Source organism: Rhinoraja longicauda, chromosome 9, assembly GCF_053455715.1.
Source record: "Rhinoraja longicauda isolate Sanriku21f chromosome 9, sRhiLon1.1, whole genome shotgun sequence".
Taxonomy (NCBI): Eukaryota; Metazoa; Chordata; class Chondrichthyes; order Rajiformes; family Arhynchobatidae; genus Rhinoraja; species Rhinoraja longicauda.
Window position 1 is genome coordinate 3,402,910 of NC_135961.1, and position 22,412 is coordinate 3,425,321.

The following is a 22,412-nucleotide window of genomic DNA, read 5'->3' on the forward strand; positions in this document are numbered from 1 at the left end:
TCAGCAAGGCGTTTGACAAGGTTCCACATGGTAGCCTGCTCTGGAAGGTTAGATCCCATGGGATACAGGGAGATCTAGCCGACTGGATAGAGAATTAGCTTCATGGAAGGATGCAGAGGGTGATGGTGGAAGGCTGTTTTTGGACTGGAGGCTTGTGATGAGTGGTGTGCCTCAGGGATCAGTGCTGGCCCCATTGCTGTTTGTGGCTTACATCAATGATTTGGATGAGAATGTACAAGGCATGATTATTAAGTTTGCAGATGACACTAAATTGGGTAGAATCATATATTGCGAAGATGATTATTAAAAATTGCAGCAGCATCTTGATCACTTGGGCAAGTGGACTGAGGAATGGTTAATGGAGTTTAATGCAGACAAGTGCGAGGTGTTGCATCTTGGGAAGTTAAACGAGGGCAGGACCTTCACGGTGAAGGGCAGGGCTCTGGGGAGTGTTGTAGAGTAGAGGGATCTAGGAGCGCAGGTCCACAGTCCCTTGACAAAATGTGAATTAAATATAATTCCCTCACTAAGAAAATGCTGTACCTTCACAATGAAAAAAAGTGAACATAGTAACAATGCAACATAAATTCCCTCTGCATGGTCCACCTAATTGGCTTTTTGCTATCAAGCTTATGCACATTGTGCCACATTTACTGCAGTTGTCCTTCAAAACGGAATTATGGTATTATTTATCCAATAGACCTTGAAACCTGGCATGGCCCAAATATTAAACACCAGACATTTCAATGGGATAAAGATTTGCATGTCGATTGAGATAATATGTAAATCACACTAAAATTACCAAACAGAAATAGAATTACAGATTTGTATATCATTAAAGAAAACAATTTGGCTGATAATGTTATCTTACATTTTTATGAGCAATTTCACAACTGCATTACCACTCACTGTCTTACGCTTGTTTATTTTGAAGCAACTTCAAAATTATGAATGAAAGGAACACGTTTCAAAAATGTCATTGAAACCCATTCGGAGAAGTATGAGAAATTAACATACTAGAGATTTTCACAATGATAGAGTCTGTGCAATAACTAATCACTATGTCAGAGAGGAGACTTTACCACTCAGTGTGACTTAATGATTGTGCATCAGAATAGATTGTGAATAATACCATATGTATCTGCTGTAAGGGGCCTTTAGAGTACATTCAATGATCATAAGAAGGCACACTCAAATCCTGACAATAGACACAAAATGCTGGAGTAACGCAGCTGGACAGGCAGCATCTCTGGATAGAATGGGTGACGTTTCGGGTTGAGGCCCTCCTTCAATCTGAAGAAGGGTCTCGACCCGAAACTTCACCCATTCCTTATCTCCAGAGATGCTGCCTGACCCGCTGAGTTACTTCAGCATTTTGCGTCCATCTTCAGTGTAAACCAGCATCTGCAGTTCCTTCTTACACACTCAAAGATCTGGGTTTGATCCTGACTAAGGGTCCCGAAAAGGGGGCATGAGATAGCTTTGGCAACTGGAGGGTAACTAGAGAGAATAGGGCCCCTCAGAAACCAAAGCGGTCTTTCTCTGTGGCGAAAATGCAAGTGATGGACGAAGTCGTCAACAGGTATTTCCCCGTTGTTTTTACCGTGAAGAAAGAAATGGAGACTGGGGAACTTGGGACAGTCAATGGAAGTGTCTTCAGGGCAGACAGTATAACGGATGAGGAGGTGCTGAACGTCGTAAGGTGCATAAAAGTAGACAACTCTCCCGTGCCTGATCAGATGTATTCCGAGGACACAGTGGGAAGCTAGAGAAGAAACTGCAGGCTGAGAAAAATGAATCATAATTAAATACGGGTGAGGTGCTAGAAGACAGGTGGGTGGCTAATGTTGTGCTTCTATTTAAGAAGGGCTTCAAGGAAAAGCTTGGGAAGAATAGACCAGTGAGCTTAACATCTGTAGTTAGTCAGTTACTGGAGAGTATTCTGAGGGATACCATATATATGCATTTAGATAGACAGGGGCTGATTAGGGATAGTCAACAGGGGAGATCGTGTCTCGCGAATCTCATTGAGTTTTTGAAGAAACCAATAAGGTTGATGAGTACAGAGCCGTAGATGTTGTCTACATGGCACCTGAAGAGGTTCCGCACGGTAAAATGCTCAGGAAAGTGACAACGCATGGGTTCCAGGGAGAGCGAGCCAACTGGATAGAAAATTGGATTCATGGAAGGACGTAGAGGGCGATGGTGGAAGGTTGTTTATCAGACTGGAGGCCTGTGACTAGTGGAGTACCTCAGGGATCCATGTTGGGACCATTACTGTTTTTGATATTTATTAACGACTGGGTGGGAATGTCCAAGGAAGGATTAGTTAGTTTGCAGATGACACTAAAATGGGTGGTATTGTGTTAAGTGAAGATGGCTGTCAAAGATTACAGCAAGATCTTGATCTGTTGGGCAAGTGGGCTCAGGAATGATTAATAGATTTTAATGCAGATAAATGCAAGGGGTTGCATCTTGTGAAGTTAAACTAGGGCTGGACCTTCACAGTAAATGGCAGGGCTGTGGGGAGTGCTGTGTAGCAGAGGCATCTAGGAGTGCAGGTACATAAGTTCCTCGAAAGGGGCGTCACAGGTGGGTAGGGTGTTCAAGAAGGCTTTCGGCACATTGGCCTTCATCAGTTAGGTTATTGAGTATAGAAGCTGGGGATGTTATGTCACAATTGCACAGGACGTTGGTGAGGCCACATTTGGAGTATTGTGTAGGAAGGAACTGCAGATGCTGGTGTAAACCGAAGATAAGATACCAAAAGCTGGAGTAACTCAGCTGGACAGACAGAGAAGGAATGGGTGACGTTTCGGGTCGAGACCCTTCTTCGGAATTCTTGGAGTATTATAATCAGTTTTGGTCACTCTGCCGTAGGAAAGATGTTGTTAAACTGGAAAGGGTGCAGAGAAGATTACGAGGATGTTGCCAGTTCTCAAGGGCCTGAGCTAGAGGGAGAGGTTGTGCAGACAGCACCGAGGTCAGGATTGAACCCAGGTCTCTCACACTATGAGGCAGCAGTTCTACCAACTGTGCCACCCCTCGAGTTTTAAACTTTATTTCAGGGTTCCCTTGCTTTTTAAACTTACTAGCGTGTTTAGATCAGCAGCTTTACAAGGGAATGGAGATGTGATAGGCAAATCTGGAGCTAAATACTGCAACCACACAACTCCCTTCATGTTTAAGGAAGCCCTTAAGCCACACTTAGAAACCCCTGTCCTGAAAACATCTTATCAAATATCCCTGACCTCAAACTGCTCTTAATTTAAATTTTAAAACCCTAATGTCCTTTGTGGTACGAACATGTCCAAAATTTGGATTTAATTAATCAATATCCCAAGTTGCACAAAATGCATCTGGTATGTCGAGCTTCCACGAGCCCAATGGACTGACCTTGAGAGCGATGGACTGATATCCGTATACGACCATAAGACACAGGAGCAGAATGAGACCATTCAGCCCATCAAGTCCACTCCGCCATTCAATCATGGCTGATCAATTTTTCCTTCTCAACCCCATTCTTCTGCCTTCTCTCTGCAACCTTTGACACTCTTACTAGTCGATAATCTATCAATCCCTGCCTTAAAAAATACCCAATGACTTGGCCTCCATAGCCGTCTATGGCAATGAATTCCACAAATTCACCACCATCTGACTGAAAAGATTCCTCCTCTTCGCCATTAATCCCCTCGTCCAGATCATTAACATACAACGTGAAAAGTAGCTTTCCCAACAACAACCTCTGTGGGACAACACTGGCAGCCAGCCAGAAAAGGCTCCCTTCATTGGCACTCTGCCTTCTGCTAGTCAGCCAATCTTCAATCCATGCTAGTACCTCATCTCTAATACTGTGGGCCCTTATTTTGTTTAGCAGCCTCACGTGTGGCACCTTATCAAATGCATTCTGAAAATTCAAGGAAACATCATCCACTGACTTTCCTTTGTCTGTCCTGCTTGTTACCTCCTCAAAAAAAACTCCCAACGGCTTTGTCAGTCAAGATCTGCAGACTCCTATCTACAGAAGTTCTCTGACGACTCTGCCATCATCGGCCTCATCACGGGCGATGAGGACAGGGCGTACAGAGAACTGATCAAGGAGTTTGTGGACTGGTGCCAGAGGAACTGCCTCCGGATCAACGCGGGGAAAACCAGGGAGATGGTGGTGGATTTCCGCAGGCGCAGCCACGTCCCCCCGACACCGGTGAACATCCAGGGAATGGACATCGAGAGGGTGGACTCTTATAAGTACCTGGGTGTCTACCTCAACAATAAACTGGACTGGACTGAAAACACCGATGCGCTATACAGAAAGGGCCAGAGCAGACTTTATCTGCTAAGGAGACTCAGCTCCTTTGGAGTGCAGGAGGCACTCCTAACGACCTTCTACAACACGGTGGTTGCATCGGCCATTTTCTATGGAGTGGTCTGCTGGAGCAGCAGCATCTCAGCGGCGGAAGGGAAGAGACTCGACAAGCTGGTCAGGAAGGCCAGCTCTGTCCTGGGTTGCCCCCTCGACTCAGTGCAGGCGGTGGGAGAGAGGAGGATGATGGCAAAGTTAACATCGCTGCTGGACAACGACTCCCACCCCATGCAGGTCACTGTCACTGCACTGAGTAGCTCCTTCAGTAACAGACTCCTTCACCCCAAATGCGTGAAGGAGAGATATAGGAGGTCCTTCCTTCCCGCTGCTGTGAGACTGCACAACCAGCACTGCTCCCAGCAGACCAGTCAACAATAACAGCTAAGAACACACAGAAAACTGATGACAATTTATGTATTTTTTATTTGTAATGAATGATCACTTGCTCTCTTGCTGACAACTTTGCTGCTGTAACACTGTAAATTTCCCCGGTGTGGGACGAATAAAGGAATATATATATATATTATATTATCTCCACCCTCACAAAACTATGCTGACTTCCGCCTATTTTATCATGTGCTTCCAATCTACTTCTTTCTCCACTTACTTGTAACATGTGAAGCACCTGCTGAAAACTCAACTGTCTTCCTTCCTAGAATGAGTGAAGTGTTAGTTTTACAGTGAATACGCTGTAGACATGAGTCTTGCAATTGTGCCCTTTCAGAATAAGTAACCACTTCCTGTGTGGCAGGAAGACCACTGTCATATATTGGTGGGACCTGTTAGGGGAGGTGAAGGCTCTGTGGGAGATTAAGCATATGAATCGAACTGCCACGATGAGATAATTTAAAGCTATCATTATTCATATTATAATTTTGCTGCTAGCTTCATTTCCAGTTTACCAAGTGTTGGGTGAATTGTGACTGATGAATTCTGTCACCAGGTCGCCATGCAAACCAGTTGGCCTCTGGGCTCCCCCCAGTTCAACTGTTCATTGCAAGGTGGGTGAAAGGCTACTTCTGGATGTTTGTTTCACCTTGGTGATCTGAGCTCCTTTGTGTCAGGAAGGGACGAGGAGACCTGTGAGGGAGAATAATTGCATGCACTGAACAAATGGATGGTGGGCATTTGTTGATGGCACAGTACAATGCACTTCCATAAATACGAGGCCAAATATTAGTAGCGGCTGGGGAGTTGGGGATGTGAGGAACTGTTTGGACAGAGCGATAGATGAGGTAATCAGAACGTACATTGGTGCATGGAATTGTTTGCTGGAGTAGGCTCAAAATAGTAGCTTCAAGCGGCTGGGCATTGGCAAATACGACACTTTCTTCCTCATTCCTAAACCAATGAGGTCACTAATTCACTTGAGGCAGTGAATTTAGGAGCAGCGACTCGCATTTCTGCCACTCATTACTCTGGCAACCTCCAACAAGGCTTCTTCCTCCTCTCACTGACAATAGACAATAGACAATAGGTGCAGGAGAAGGCCATTCGGCCCTTCGAGCCAGCACCGCCATTCAATGTGATCATGGCTGATCATTCTTAATCAGTACCCCGTTCCTGCCTTCTCCCCATACCACCTGACTCCGCTGTCCTTAAGAGCTCTATCTAGCTCTCTCTTGAATGCATTCAGAGAATTGGCCTCCACTGCCTTCTGAGGCAGAGAATTCCAGAGATTCACAACTCTCTGACTGAAAAAGTTTTTCCTCATCTCAGTTCTAAATGGCCCACCCATTGGTATTATTCTGTTGTGTCGGAAGGAACTGCAGATGCAGGTTTAAACCGAAGATAGACGCAAAAAAACTGGAGTATCTCAACGGGCCAGACAGCATCTCTGGAGAAAAGGAATAGGTGACGTTTCGGGTGGAGACCCTTGTTCAGTCTGAAGAAGGGTTTCGACCCGAAACGTCACATTTTTCTTTTCTCCAGAGACGCTGACTGACCTGCTGAGCTACTCCAGCTTTTTGTGTCTATCTTCGGTATTATTAAGTTCCTGCATAAGAAAAGTGAGCTCTAAATATATGGGAACCTTGCCTCATGGCTGTTGTTAATATTTTGCCAAAATTTATCAAATGTTCAAATGAATGTCACCATAAATATTGGGGCTCAAATTAATCTCATACGTCACCAATATACACACACTCTAGCTAAATGTTCAGGAAATCCAGAAAAAACAGATCAATGCAAGAATTGGGTCATCATTTACCCACTCCACTCCCATGCCTCGCACAGAGAAAGATTACAATTCAGCCCCATGTCTCTGAAATAATTTGAAAGGAAGGCTTATTTGTGGCCTTCACATTTCCTTCCAGACATGTCAAAATATTAAAAATCCAATTATGTAATTTTCAAACGTTGCCGTTGTGGGAGTATTGGGAATAGAACAGCCATTTTATACATATTTAAGCTCCCAAAAAAGGAAAAATATTATAATGAAATGATAATGACTAGATAAGTATTCAATAGCTCCTTCAAATGCAATCTTTATGTTCACCCAGAAAGCAGAAGGGGCTTTGAATTAATATATCCAGAAGATGGCACTCCTTCAGTACTGCTGCAAAGTATGAGCTTAGTTTTAGTTTTAGTTTTGTTTAAGTTTAGTTTTGTTTAGAGATACAACATGGAAAAAGACCCTTCAGCCCACTGAGTCCATGCCGACCAACGATTTCCTTTTAACATTAGATTTATGTTCTCCCACTTTCTCATTCTCCATTCCCTACACACTTGGGGGCTATTTACAGAGGCCAATTAACCTACAAACCCGTACGTACCTCTTTGAGATGTGGGAGGACACCAGAGCACCCTGAGAAAATCCATGGGGATCCATCCACAGAGAAAGCGTGCAAACTCCACACAGCACTTAAGGGACTGTGACCGCGTGGGTTTCTTCTGGTTTTCTTCAACATCCCAAAGGCAAGCGCTGTGAAGCAGCAGATTTGCAGATGATACAAAGCTGGGTGGCAATGTGAACTGTGAGGTTGCAGGGTGACTTGGACAGGTTGTGTGAGTGGGCGGATGCATGACAGATGCAGTTTAATGTGGATAAGTGTGAGGTTATCCACTTTGGTGGTAAGAACAGGAAGGCAGATTATTATCTGAACGGTGTCAAGTTAGGAAAAGGGACCGTACAACGAGATCTGGGTGTCCTAGTGCATCAGTCACTGAAAGGAAGCATGCAGGTACAGCAGGCAGTGAAGAAAGCCAATGGAATGTTGGCCTTCATAACAAGAGGAGTTGAGTATAGGAGCAAAGAGGGCCTTCTGCAGTTGTACAGGGCCCTAGTGAGACCGCACCTGGAGTACTGTGTGCAGTTTTGGTCTCCAAATTTGAGGAAGGATATTCTTTATATTGAGGGCGTGCAGCGTAGGTTTACTAGGTTAATTCCCAAAATGGCGGGACTGTCATATGTTGAAAGACTGGAGCGACTAGGCTTGTATACACTGGAATTTAGAAGGATGAGAGGGGATCTTATCGAAACGTATAAGATTATTAAGGGGTTGGACATGTTAGAGGCAGGAAACATGTTCCCAAGGTTGGGGGAGTCCAGAACAAGGGGCCACAGTTTAAGAATAAGGGGTAGGCCATTTAGAACGGAGATGAGGGAAAACTTTTTCAGCCAGAGAGTTGTGAATCTGTGGAATTCTCTGCCTCAGAAGGCAGTGGAGGCCTATTCTCTGAATGCATTCAAGAGAGAGCTAGATAGAGCTCTTAAGGATAGCGGAGTCAGGGGGTATGGGGAGAAGGCAGGAACGGGGGTACTGATTGAGAATGATCAGCCATGATCACATTGAATGGCGGTGCTGGCTCGAAGGGCCGAATGGCCTCCTCCTGCACTTATTGTCTATTGTCTCTACCGGCTGTGCCACTGTGCTGCCCAAACACCCCGCCCAGCTTACATTTTAAGTTTTGAAAATGGTGCTTGAACCCATAACCTCACTCAAGTGGTGAGACTGCTGCTACCTTCTCAGCCATGGCTTATACTTTCTTGAAGAAGGGTCTCGACCCAAAACATCACCCATTCCTTCTCTCCAGAGATGCTGCCTGACCCGCTGAGTTACTCCAGCATTTTGTGTCTCCCTTCAATTTAAACCAGCATCTGCAGTTCTTTCCGACACATACTTCCTTTCCATTTCATTAGAGTCTTGTCATAAAATAAACCGGCCTTTTATCAGTACAAAGCATTCCAAAAATATTCAGCAATGTCAAACGGTAGATTTAAGATTAAGATCACTAAACTGAAAGATAAGTTTCTTGATGGCACAAACAAAAGTACAGAACTTTTGTGCTTAACAGCACACAACAATTTCTTAAATACTCCCATGTTGTTTCTGCCGCATGGTATTCCAAATGTAGATTATACATAGAATGAAACTTGCAGTTTCACCATATGGACTTTTACCACCCCCAGCTGCTTCAGAGCCAATAAAGTACTTTAGATGCTGACCTCCACTTCCAAAATGAAATGACAATGACCAGATAATATATTTTTAGAATTAGGGACAAATATTGAACAGGACACCAGCGTGGAAGCAAGCCCTTCGGCCCAACTTGCCCACACCAGCCAACATGTTCCAGCTATGCTCGTCCCACCTGCCCACATTTGGCCCATATCCCTCCAAACCTGTTCCATCCATGTACCTGTCTAACTGTTTCTTAAACGTTGGGATAGTCCCAGCCTCAACTACTTCCTCTGGCAGCTTGTTCCACACACCCACCACCCTTTGTGTGGAAAAGGTACCCCTCAGATTCCCATTAAATCTTCGCCCCTTTACCTTAAACCTATGTCCTCTGGTCCTCAATTCACCTACTCTGAGCAAGGGACTCTGTGCATCTACCTGATCTATTCCTCTCAAGATTTTAAACACCTCTATAAGACCACCCCTCATCCTCCAAGGAATAGAGTCTGCTCAACCTTTCTCTATAGCTCAGGCCCTTTAGTCCTGGCAATATCCTCGTAAATCTTCACTGTATCCTTTCCAGCTTGACAACATCTTTCCTATAACATGGTGCCCAGAACTGAACACAATACTCTAAATGCAGTCTTAACAACATCTTATACAACTGCAACATGACCTCCCAACTACTAAACTCAAATTGCTCACTCGTCTTCAAAATAATCTCTGATCTTTTTGCCTTAGAAGATAGATGAAGCCTAATTTTCCAAAACCATCTTTCTACATTTTTCCACCAGTTATGCCGGCAAATCATCACTGAACCCAGAAGTGGCACAATTTTAACTCCTAATAATTGCATTTGGAGCAGAGTGGGTAAATTGATTATAGCTTTATAGTTTTTATTGTTTTTGAATACTTGTGAATGGCACAGCCACTTGCATACATTCAAAATTTTCCTCAGTTTTACAATTTCGACACCACATTATCCAGGGTGCATGGCTTTTGTCAGTGGTCAAAGCAGTTCTGTGGGCTGTACTTGTTATTTACGAAGAGATCCTTGTCCCTCTGCTGCACGTTTGATTGATAAAGTCAGTCAAATTGGCAGACCAATTAATTGCTATCCAGGTTAGTGTTAGCTTATTGATAATGGGAATCCCAGCTGCAAACTCTATGCCAATAATAGTCGTAAATTATCATTCCCTGATTTTATTACGCTGCCTTGTTCTGCTTCTCATTTTGTAGTTTGTATGACAAATGTATATGAATGACTCCTCTGAATGCATTCAAGAGAGAACTAGATAGAGCTCTTAAGGACAGCGGAGTCAGGGGGTATGGGGAGAAGGCAGGAACGGGGTACTGATTGAGAATGATCAGCCATGATCACATTGAATGGCGGTGCTGGCTCGAAGGGCCAAATGGCCTCCTCCTGCACCTATTGTCTATTGTCTTAAACGTCTAGGAAAAGAAACTACAGATGCCGGTTTAAATCGAAGGTGGACACAAAATGCTGGAGTAACTCAGCGGGTCGGGCAGCATCTCGGGAGAGAAGGAATGGGTGATGTTTCGGGTCGAGAAATCTGTCTGAAGAAGGGTCTCGACCCGAATCGTCACCCATTCCTTCTCTCCCGAGATGCTGCCTGACCCGCTGAGTTACTCCAGCATCTTGTGTCTACCTTGGACTTAAACGTCGACAGGTTGGTTAGTAGGTTTGCAGATGGCACCAAGAATGTCGGGGTCGCGGACTGTGAGGAAGGCTGTCAAAGTACACAGCGGGAAACAGATCAGCTACAGAAATGGGCGGAGAAACGGCCGATGGAGTTTAATCTGGGAAAATGTGAGGTGTTGCACTTTGGGAGGTCGAATGTAAGGAGAAAAAGTCCAATTAATGGTAAACCCCTAACAGCATTGATGTACAGAGGATTGATGTCCGCGCCTGTGCAGTTGGGGCCCGTTGATCTAATAATTACGTGTTCATCTTGCATCACAATGGTAAGATGGCCGACGGATCCGCGCACAGGATGAACATGAGGCAGCGCCTTGCGGCCGCTCTCTTGCTACTGGTCGCCGCGATGGCCGCCAGGGTGAGTGGCTCCCTCTCCCCTTTCCACTCCCCTCACCCCCCCCGGTCATGGGGGAGACTCCCTGGCCGGCAACAGGTCCATGGGTCATCAGTTGGGGGAGGATTGCCGGGCCCGCAGGAGAGGTTTGGACCCAACTGGGGTTGCCGGGCCCGCAGGAGAGGTTTGGACGGAGGGTTGCTGGGCCTGCAGGAGAGGCTTGGACCCAACGGGTCCAGTTGGGGGAGCATTGCCGGGCCTGCAGAAGAGATTTGGACGGAGCGTTGCTAGGCCTGCAGGAGGGGTTTGGACCCAACGGGTCCAGTTGGGGGAGGGTTGCTAGGCCCGCAGAGAGGTTTGGACCCAACGGGTCTACGGTCATCTAGTAACTCTCTGAAAGTGCAACTCAAGTAGATTAGAGTGGTAGAGAAGGCATATGGTATGTTAGGCTTCATTGGTTGGGAGGATAAGAGTCAGGAAGTCATGATACAGCTTTATCGGACTTTGGTCAGGATGCATCCTGTCACTTCATTACAGGATGTGGAAGGTTGCAGGGGTGGTTTTACCAGAGTGATGCCTGGATTAGGTGGCATGAGCTGCAGGCAAGAGCTTGGACAGACCTGGATTGTTTTCTCTGGGTTGCCGGAGGTTGCAGGAAGGCTTGGATAGAAGTGCATAAAATTATGAGAGGCATAGATAGGATCGACAGTCACGACGTTCTTCCCAGGATGGAAATGTTAAATGCTAAACGGCACAGCTTTAAGGTGCAAGTGGTGAAGTTTAAAGGACATGAGCGGGCAAGTTTTTCCTTTTACACAGTGAGTGCCTGGAATGCACTGCTGGAGGTGGAGGTTGATGGAGCCGGATATGATAATGGCATGGAAAAGGCTTTTTGATAGGCACATGGACATGCAAGGAATGGAGGGATATGGATTAAGTGCAGGCAGATAAGAGGTGGTTTTGGCATCATGTTTGGCACAAACATTGTGGGTCAAAGGGCTTGTTCCTGTGCTGTACTGTTCTGTGTTCTATGAACAGAGGCTCAATCCTTGCCTGGTTCAACCATGCCGTCTTGTTATAGATAGCGCTGCTATTAGTATTTACGATTTAAAACATGGCTGTCAGTTTATGGCAAATTTGTAAATCTAAATATATATTCAACAGCATTTTATTTGAGGAGGTAACACGGCGGCTGATGTTGTGATGAATGGTTCACCCTCAATTGTAACTAGTCTTTTTTCAAAAACAAACTAACATATATTTCCAGGCCCTGCTGTAAAATTTGTGGTTGCCATTTTATCCTACACATACTAAGTTCATAAATGATAGAAGCAGAATTAGGCCATTTTGGCCCATCGTGTCTACTGCTCCATTCAATCATGGCTGATCTATCTCTCCCTCCCAACCCCATTCTCCTGCCTTCTCCCCATAACCACCGACACCCGTACTAATCAAGAATCTATCTCTCTCTGCCTTCAAAATGTCCATTGACTTGGCCTCCACAGCTTTGTGTGGCAATGAATTCCACAGATTCACCACCCTCTGACTAAAGAAATTCCTCCTCATCTCCTTCCTAAAGGTACATCCTTTTATTATGACACTATGGCCTCTGGTCCTAGACTCTCCCACTAGTGCAAAGATCCTCTCCACGTCTACTCTATCCAGGTATAGGAACAGTTCCTTTCCCCATGTTTTTGAAATCAATTCATTTCCATTTTTCATTCAACAACTATCAGAGTTAATGGGTACACCTTCAAAAATCGAAACATTGATCACAGAAACTGTAATCTCTTGCCAAAACATACATAAAGAGGAGATGTCAATGGTAAATCTTCTTTGTATTACATACATTTAATGGAAGTACCAGGGAGATTGCAAAATAATTTGCAAGCTTTTTGCCTTTTCACGAACCTGACAATTTTCATTGAAACCATACATCATGCATGGGATTGGTGTCCAAGATTTAGTCTGGGAGCATAGGTTAAACAAACCAACAAAAAGGTGTGCCCTCCAACAGATATATACTTGCCATAAACCCACAAAATAAGTACTCAGCCTTTTCAACACAATAGGCTTTAGAGGTTTCAGCTGTTTTAGTTCATCAATATAAGGTATTTAATAATGGGGTCCTTAAAACACATATTACACATAGTTTAGATTTTAGTCTTGATCTCAGCACTTGCAAGACCCTAAACAAGCAAATCCATTACATTGGTATATTTTATAAGGTTAACAAATGCTCGAAGAATATTACAATGGTAAACAATATTCATCATTGTTTCCAAAGGGCATCTTATGAACTTGTTGAAAAAATGCAAAGAACATGAGGAATTCCAGCAAGGATTTCATAAACTAAGATTCTGTTTACATTATAATAATGAGTGTCAATGTCCCAATTGGCAATGTAACAGAGGAGAGTCGTTGTGGGAAAAAAGTATTTCATTCTCTGGCCAAATTCAGGGGATGCCAGGTGACTTACACCGCCCGCCCAGACACGCCTCTGTCTATTTTGGGGAAGTCCTGAATAAAGCTCAGGAAGAATAAGACGTTTTGTGATGCACCTTCAGCCTATTCAGCAACCAGCTCAGAGTGATACCGGCTGAAGCTGGAAGCTAATCTGTCTTTACTCTAGTACAGGAGCTAAGCAGCCCACAAAAATATTTAAAAGAGGCAAACAAGTAACAACATTCTCCCAACTTCTTTCAGTAAAGAAAGCAATGATACGGAGGATTACTCTTTAAGATGAAGTTTGTCACAATGTAGTGCAAACATCTTCCAATAATGTACCTGAGGATTCCTGCCTATGTAATACTGCACACAGTAAAGACGACAGTTATTCAGCTAATGTTCACCCCAATTTCCAAGGTATCAGAAAGTTAAGAGAAGTTTGAGAGTCAAATACAAATTTTTCTACCTTTTGAATGTTCTGCTCTTGAAATAACTGTGCAGTGAGAAAGGCGTGAACATTTCTCAATGCACTGTGGTCCCCAATCTTTGTCGTGTAATAGCTCTGCACTGCGGTTTACAACTTCCCCTTTAGGCAGGAAGAATTCAGCCATGCCAAAAGTCATGCAGGTGTGAGGCATGCATTTTTTTTTCTGCCATTCTCTCATAGCTCTGGTTAGTACAAAACATAACCAAACAGAATCAAAATAGGAAACCACAAAGAACAATCCTCTTTTGTCGCAGTCGGGTTAAAAAATCCTGCTGGGAAACGCTAGGGTCCCACAGCAAATCCATTCATATAACGGCTACCTACCCGTACTGGTCAGGCTGGCACATCGAGGGAGCCTGAGTGTTGCCATAGTTGGGATGTTGTGGTGGAAACACTGGACGTCCACCAGGCCCAGTCTGACTGGGATAACCAGGCGACCTAATGTACGGTGGCCTAAATTGGGAAAGAAATAGCTCCTTTGTTTTCATTCTGTGTCAGTTGTGCATTTAGCTGTTAAAATTCATGTAATATCTACTTATCGATCACCCATCGATCCTGAAGAATTACACTGCAATTTGAAGATTTAATGATCAGTTAAAGCAAGTTGGGCTTTTCCGTTTAGATCAGTTTTTGTTATGTCCAATAATCTTATCTTGATTTTAAATAACAAGTATTTAAGGTTGAAGTATTGGATTCTCAAATATTTCAATTCATTGCAAAACTAATACTGATAACTGGTCAGACCTACAAAGTGTATGTTTAAATTAAAACAGGAGTTCTTTTTATCCCTTTTTGCAACCAGCTGCTTGCATCTCAAGGTGATAACTGTTGTTGAGTTCAGGTCCTTGGACTGGTTAAATTGGCTCGTAACTTGTCCTGTTGACTATTCAATAAGAGCAATGCAGAGATTAGTTCCTGATAGACTATGCTGTCAAAGGTGGAGCCATAGAAGAGCCTTTTTCTGTCTTCACCAGATGCCTACACAAGCAGGTCACACCAGGAATCACCGAACATTAAGCTATTGGAAACAGAAATCCATTATATTGTCATGCCTGTAGGTCTGGTTGCGGCCAGCTAACTTAACACAGATTAAGAACCAATTCTGTGATATTATGGCCTGGATGTCTTGAATGGCTTAAATATCAGAGTAGGACACTGTCTTTATTGGGTTAATATAAATTTCAGATTTCAAATGTTTTCCAAGTCACTTTAATCTGAAAGAATGGAAACCAGACCATTGAAAGTTATGAATATACACTGCTACAAACTCCCCTTTACAGTGTGCATGATAGTTGATTCCATACATCTGATGGTTATACACGTTTCATTTAGGTTTTATACAAACCCAAGGTTGTTCTATTTAAAATATAAAACGCATTAGTCTTGTGTATTTTACTTTGCGGGATGAGCTCGTGATGCATCATATTCAATCATATTGCTGGTACAGTCACAACCATGCAATATTCTACTTTCATCAAAAAACATTTCTCCTACCTTAATGGACAATGTTGTGAGGTGTTGAACATCCCAGCTCACATAATGCCCTGACAGGATCTCTTATTAGTGACAGCAACAGGTTGGAATAGTGTGAATGAAAATTGACCGGCTTGGCCTATTCCTGATGGCTACTCGGTAACTCCAGTCGTGAAATGCATGAGCAAACATTGGGCAAAGATCCCAACTCCAACCATTCCCCATCCCCAACCTGGCTCCACCTATCTGTGGTCCTTCACCCTTCCTGGTCCACCTATGACCCACTTGTCCGGGTCTCATCTCACCACCTCTCCTCTTTATACTGGTGATCTTCCCTCTCGATTCTCAGTCCTGGTGCAGGATTTGGACTTGAAACGTCGGTAGTTTCTTTAGGGGGTGTGCCCACAGGGATCTGTGCTGGCTCCTTTGTTGTTCATTTGGTTGGATGATTTGGATGGTAAATTACAAAGCATGGCCTGCAGATGATACTAAAATAATTTACACATTAAATTAAGATAGGAGGGGCAAGATGTGTAGGAACGAAAACTGCAGATGCTGGATTAAATTGAAGATGCTGGAGTAACTCAGCGGGCCAGGCAGCAGCTGAAGAAGGGTCTCGACCCGAAACGTCACCCATTCCTTCTCTCCAGAGATGCTACCTGACCCGCTGAGTTAATCCAGCATATTGTGTCTACCTACTAAAATAGGTGTTGTGGATGGAGAAGATGGTTGTCACACATTGCAGTGGTATCATGAGCAGTGAGGTAAGGAATGGCAGATGGCATTCAATTCAGTTGAACGTGAGGTGTTGCAATGTGGGAATCAAACCAGCGTAGGAATGTCACGGTGTACAGTAAGGCACTGGGGAATGCGTAGAACAGCAGAATCTTGGAGTACAAGTACATAGTTCCTTGAAAGTGGGGTTGCAGGATGATTGGGTGTTGAAGACGGCTTTTGGCACTCTGGTCTTCATCAAGGTAATGAGTACAGGAGGTGGGACAGTACGTTACAGTTGTTCAAGGCATTGGTGATGCCACACGGGATTATTGTGAACAGATTTGGTTACCCTGCTTTAGGAAAAATGTCATTAAGACAGAAAGAGTGCAGAGAAGGTTGAGAAGAATGTCGCCAGGACTCGAGTGCCTGAGTGATGGGGAGAGCTTGGGCGGTGGTTTGCTTGGGCGTTATTCCTTGTAGCGTAGGTAGGGGACTGAGGTGTGACCTTTCGAGGAGTATAAAAAAACGACGAGGGGGGGCATAGCTATGATGAACGCACATACTCCTTTTTTCCAGGCAAGCGAAATCAAAAACTAGAGGGCAGAGGTTTAAGGTGAAAGGGGAAAGAATTAAAAGGGACACAAGGGGAATTTCTTCACACAAAGCGCAGTGCAATAGGCCCACATCCCTTTACATCTTTCCTGCCCATGTGCCTGCCCAAATGTCTTTTAAATCTCATTCCATGAGCTGCCAGAGAAAGTAGTTAGGGCAGGTGTAAACACAAGATTTAAAAGACATTTGGGCAGGAAAGATGTAAAAGGATGTGGGCCTATTACAAGCAAATGGGACTATCTCAGGTGGACAACTTAATCAACATGGTCAAGAGAGGCTGAAGGATGTGCTTCCTTTCATATTATTCTATAAGCAAATGATCCAATAAACCACTGAGTTTCTCCAAGAATTTGTTTGTAACTCCAGATTCTAGCATCTGGGGGTGTCATGTCTCCATTGAGAAATGATAGTCTGGGACTTGGTGCATATCTCTCTATTGTCTCATCATTCCACCCTGGCTAGATCCTATTTAGGAAAAATGCTAAATTGAACAATGTGGACAAGAAAAATTAGAGACAGCCAGGAGAAAAGTGAAGAGCAGTAAAATGAAGAACACACTCATACATGTACAAACAAACTAAGTACAATCCCTTCCACTAACCATATACTCCAAGGACTCTGGCAGTCATAGTACACTGCCTGATAAGAGTACGGGCGGCATGGTAGCGTAGCGGTAGAACTACTGCCTTACAGCGCCGGAGACCCGGGTTCCATCCCCACTACGGGTGCTGTCTGTACGGAGTTTGTATGTTCTCCCCTTGACCTGCGTGGGTTTTCTCCGAGATCGTCGGTTTCCTCCCACACTCCAAAGACGTACAGGTTTGAGAGTTAAATGGCTTGGTATAAATGTAAATTATCCCTAGTGTGTGTAGGATAGAGTTAGTGTGTGGGGATCGCTGGTCGGTGCGGACTCGGTGGGCTGAAGGGCCTGTTTCCGCGCTATATGTCTAAACTAAACTAAGTAATAGGCTGCTTACTGTGTTCTGGGATAAATTTAATTTTCAAAATGGATGCGAGTTGTTTGGATATATTTCTAATATCAAACAGTCAATTTAAAATGTGCCAAACGTTTAAATAATTAAATTTCTGGATTACAATTTCGAGCAAAAAGACACTGTCAATAATGTATCACATATCTATATAATCTGAAATAATCCAATACTCAAACTTTAAAACAGATTCACAAAAACATTCAGAATGTAGCCCACAATAAAAGTAAAGCCAAAACATGTATAGCAATGGGTTTTGGTTTGGCTAGATGCCATTTTAAACAGTGGTAAATAACTTGCCAGTAACCCATACAGAAGCACAGAATTCTTTTAAACAGCTTTTCTCACTAAATTGGAATAGCCAAGAATTTCTTCCGATAGATAACAAGACTATCATGTGCATCTTTTAACAATCCACTCAAACTGTAATTTAACCAAATTCCATATTCAAATTGAAAGATTATATAAAATGCTTAACATTTCTGAGGGACACTGCAACTCTGCAATTAGTTCAGAGAGAAAAGAACAGACAGATTGCTTATTTATCTTCAAATATTCAAAGAAAATGTGAATGACGAAGAGCTAAAAGAAATCTTTAAAGACTTGCAGCGGTGTAGTGTGGCACCAAGGTAGTCTCGGTATAGTGTTTACATGTGTCTGTTAGTGTAAATACTTTTCAATCTCTCCCCACTCCAACTGGGAATCTATATGCCCGCGCAGCTGAAAGGGAATCATAACACTGTTACACAAAAAAAGATGATCCAAAAAGAAGACAATGGGACAGGACAATAACACAGGGTTTCGAAATGACATTCTGCTTCCGCAAAACAGCAAGGACAATAGTGAATCGTGACTTGGCTGTACGCAAGTTACAAATGAGGCTTGAAACTCAGATAACTTTGGGTATCCTGTGTTCTTCGCACTCAGCTCCGAGCCAATATAAATTGCACTGTTAATTGTGTGAAATACAATCTTTGTGTTGCGAGTGAATTAGTGAATTAGATGCAACAGATGTTCGAAGAAAACACACTCTGGGCAAACCAACAGGGTGGTTCCTTAATGAATGTTAGGACACACCAATTCTATTAAATGTGCGTTACTTATGTTGTATACATTGGTTGAATTTTTGATTTGCTGACTGCCAACATTGCCAATGTTGCAAAATGTTGCACTAATAGTACATTTTACTTCTCACACGAAACTGTAATCATTGAATGTAACTGCATAAAAATAATATAAAGCAACATATTCTGGCAGAATTGAAGCAACATTCAAGCACTGTATAGGCCAAAAACATTAAAATTAAAATGCTTGACAACACTTGGATATTGCCCAGTAAAATCATCTTAAATCTCGCTATTCAACAATGACCACCAAACTTTTAAAAAAAACATTTGTTTCTAACAGCAAATATTCCACTTTTCCTTCCATTATAATAAAACCATTGAGTGAAGATCGGCATTAAATGATTGCTCTGGAAAGAAAGGAAATATAAATAAAGCAATAGAAACTAATTCTATGTAACACAATACCATAACCACGAAGTAACTCCAATTACATCATTAATGTATCAATTCAAACATTCAGATTTGGCAACATGAATCGTGGCAGGACATTAGCTGAGAAAGGTAAAACCAGATACTCATGCTGCCTTGTCAAGAAACAGCCAATGTAAGATGACATGTAATGTATATATGTTAATCCTCTAACTTAATCATTCAACAAAGGATTGTCTAGAAGCTAGAAAGCTGGCGAAAATGATGCTAAATCAACAGAACACCAATACAATGGCATATGTACCAAAATTTGTATCTGAGATTTTTGAGTTCCCAAAGAATTTGTGGGCAAGAAGGAATTCTTGGCAATTTACCCGTAATTTACGATCCTGTGCTTCAGCTAGCGTTCCAATTCTCTTACAGATGACCTGATCTCATGCATTCCAAAGCAAGTTAAATAAAGGTTCACCATAACTTACTCCAAAGGTACTCCTTGATTGTTGTGACGAGGAGCACATTTTGAGATCTGCAGCCCAATTGTTGGCTCCTAGATATGCAAGAGAATGCTTTGCTTCGAACTCACGTTCATCACACCGCAGGAAGGAAAACTGATGAATGGAGAATGTAATCCAGCACATATGAATGGCAGTTTGTTCGCTAATCTCATCTGATATGAAGCCATTCATTTCTTTGAAAAGAATGCGAACTGAACACAGCTCATTCTTGCAACTAAGTATATTCTAAAGTCCTCAGAATTGGATTTTATTCATAGTTTATCACATTTAAGTTATTTGCCTCATTTAAAAAAAAAGAAAGTCTAGAAATATAGATTGCTGGAAACATTTAAAATATATTAATTAAATGTAAATTCTCCTGGCAATGTTGTATTTTCTTGGTTAACAATAGATGAAAGTGAAGTGATTTCTTTTGGAAAGAACAGTGATATGAAAATGTGAATTTCCCCGAGTTCTGTGGTTACAGCATTGCTTCTCATCAGACACAGTGTGCTGCAAATCTAATGTTTGTTACTTACTTATATCATCAACAGCTTCTTGCAAATGAGTGCTTATCAGAAATGTCCTGTACAATTTTAGTTACCAGGCTGGGAACATCACCGGTCAACAACAAATATTGAGAAGTGCTGAGGTTATTCTGTCATGTAGCTGCCTTCAAACAAGGCTACACAGACAAACATATTTAAGCACATGTGTAACATCTGCTCAGCAAATGACAATATCTCTTCAAGAGCTGGACCTTCTCATTATACTGAAGATAATTAAACGTTGTGACTATGGTCAGTATATTTTAAGATCAGAGGAATGATTTACAATGGCACAGATACAAATTTATTTTTGTATTTGCTCCAAAAATGATGTTGGAAAGATGCCTGACCATTTGTGTGGAACAGAATACAACCGAACCTGACACACAGTTTATGGGGGAAATCCAACATCAATCAAAGATTCACCATTGTAATTATTGTTGATGGGCATATTCTAAATCTTCAGGTCATTGCAACTTTCTTTCAAATGTCTATCAACCTCAGTAGTTCAAGGCACACAGAGAAAGAGGGAAATTATGTCCTTGGTTTTATATTTTTAGGCTATGCTAATCTTCACTTTTTAGTTGTCTGTCAAAAGAAATCTATGTTCATAAAAGGATGCAGCACAGGACAGCCTTCGGCCCACAATGTCTGTGCCAAAACATGATGCCAGGTTAATCCCCTCTGCCAAGGGGTTGCCAACTATCTCACTCCCAAATAAGGGACAAGGTGACATCACCGCCCCTGCGCCCCACATGACCTCACCCAGCCAGCGGCCACGTGCTCCCGCTCCACCAATGGCGGCCGCCCGGGCCGCTACGCACCCTCCGTTGGGCGGCACCCGGGTTCTCCGGACCTACACTGTCTGGACCTACACTGTGCGGGGTTACAGTGTCCGGGCCTACAGCGCCCCCAGGGCCTACAGTGGACCCCGGGCTTACGGTGTCATGGCCTACAGTGTCCGGGCCTACAACGCCCCTCAGGCCTAATACGGGACAAGGAGTTACAAACCAATTTAGCCCAATATACGGGATGTCCCGGCTAATACGGGACAGTTGCCAACCCACCCTACCTCTGCCTCACATGATCCATATCCCTCCATTCCCTGCATACCCATGTGACCATCTAAAAGCCTCTTGGTGCAACTTTACATCTGCCCCCATCACCACTCTGCAATGGGCATTCCAAGCACCACCATTCTCTTTGTAAAAAACCTGCCCCACACATCTCCTTGAAACTTTCCTCCAAAACTGAAAGCTATGCCCTCTATGCTTTGACTTTTCCACCCTGGGAAAATAATTCTGGCTGTCTACCCTGTCCAAGCCTCTCATAATTTTATATACATTTCATATACATCTCCAGTAAGCCTCCGATGCTCCAGAGAAAACAGTGAAAGTATGCCCAACGCCTTCTTATCCCGACACCCTCTAATCCAGGAAGCATTCTGGTAAACCCTCCCCAAAGCCTCCATATCCATCCTGTGTGATCACAACTGCACACAATACTCCAAATGTGACCAAACCAAAGTTTTTTTTTAAAGCTGCAACTTGTCTTCCTGAATCTTAGATCAATGCCTTGACTAATGAAGGCAAGCATACCAGATGCATTTTTTAATTACTCCATCCACTTGCCTTGTTACTTTCAGGAAGCAATGGACTTGGACCCAACATTTTTTTGTACATCAATGCAATTAAGGATATTCTCATTAACCGTATAACTTTCCCCATCCATTCAACCTCCCAAAATGCGACACCTCACACTTACACAGATTAAGCTCCATCTGCCATTTCTCCACCCATATCTGTAACTTATCTCGCTGTAGTTCTGAATCCAAACTACCAAGTCACCATAGATTCCTCACGTCTTAGTCTTCTGGAGCAGCCCACCATGAGGGTCTTTATCAAATGCCTTACTGAAATCCATGTCGACAACATCCTTTGCCCTACCTTCATCAATCATCTTCGTCACCTCCGCTGTTGTGATAGGAATGCAGTTGAGTCACTCAAAAGGGGGAATAACTTACTAACTGCTTACCTAGCCCACCTATATATATATATATTAGAATAGGAGATTGTCATCCAAATGCTTTATGAATCACATTTAATATCTAACAAATATATTGTCATTCATTCTCAATGAAAGCTGATACACGCCACTGTGAACGATTAGTTTTTGTGCACAATACCAGTTGGAAATATCCAAATTTAATTATGCCCAATTGAAATCAGCCACATATTTATTACTTAAGAAGAATACCATTGAGGTCTGACAATCAGAGACAAAATTCACTTGGAGGCCTCAATTGAGGTATTCTACATTGGAAATGTCATA

General features: G+C 43.0%; 1 protein-coding gene across 4 annotated transcripts in view; it reads right to left on the reverse strand.

Moving 5' to 3' along the window:
- Window positions 1–22,412, reverse strand: part of arid1b (AT-rich interactive domain 1B) — a 462,315-nt gene that overhangs the window by 122,207 nt on the left and 317,696 nt on the right. Inside the window, exon 10 of one of the 4 annotated variants that reach the window (XM_078404705.1) lies at window positions 14,077–14,205. The exons of the other annotated variants lie outside the window; for them this stretch is intronic. Within the exon in view, the coding sequence (XP_078260831.1) occupies window positions 14,077–14,205 (129 nt within the window). The remainder of the gene's footprint in view (window positions 1–14,076; window positions 14,206–22,412) is intronic. 4 annotated transcript variants of the gene reach the window in all.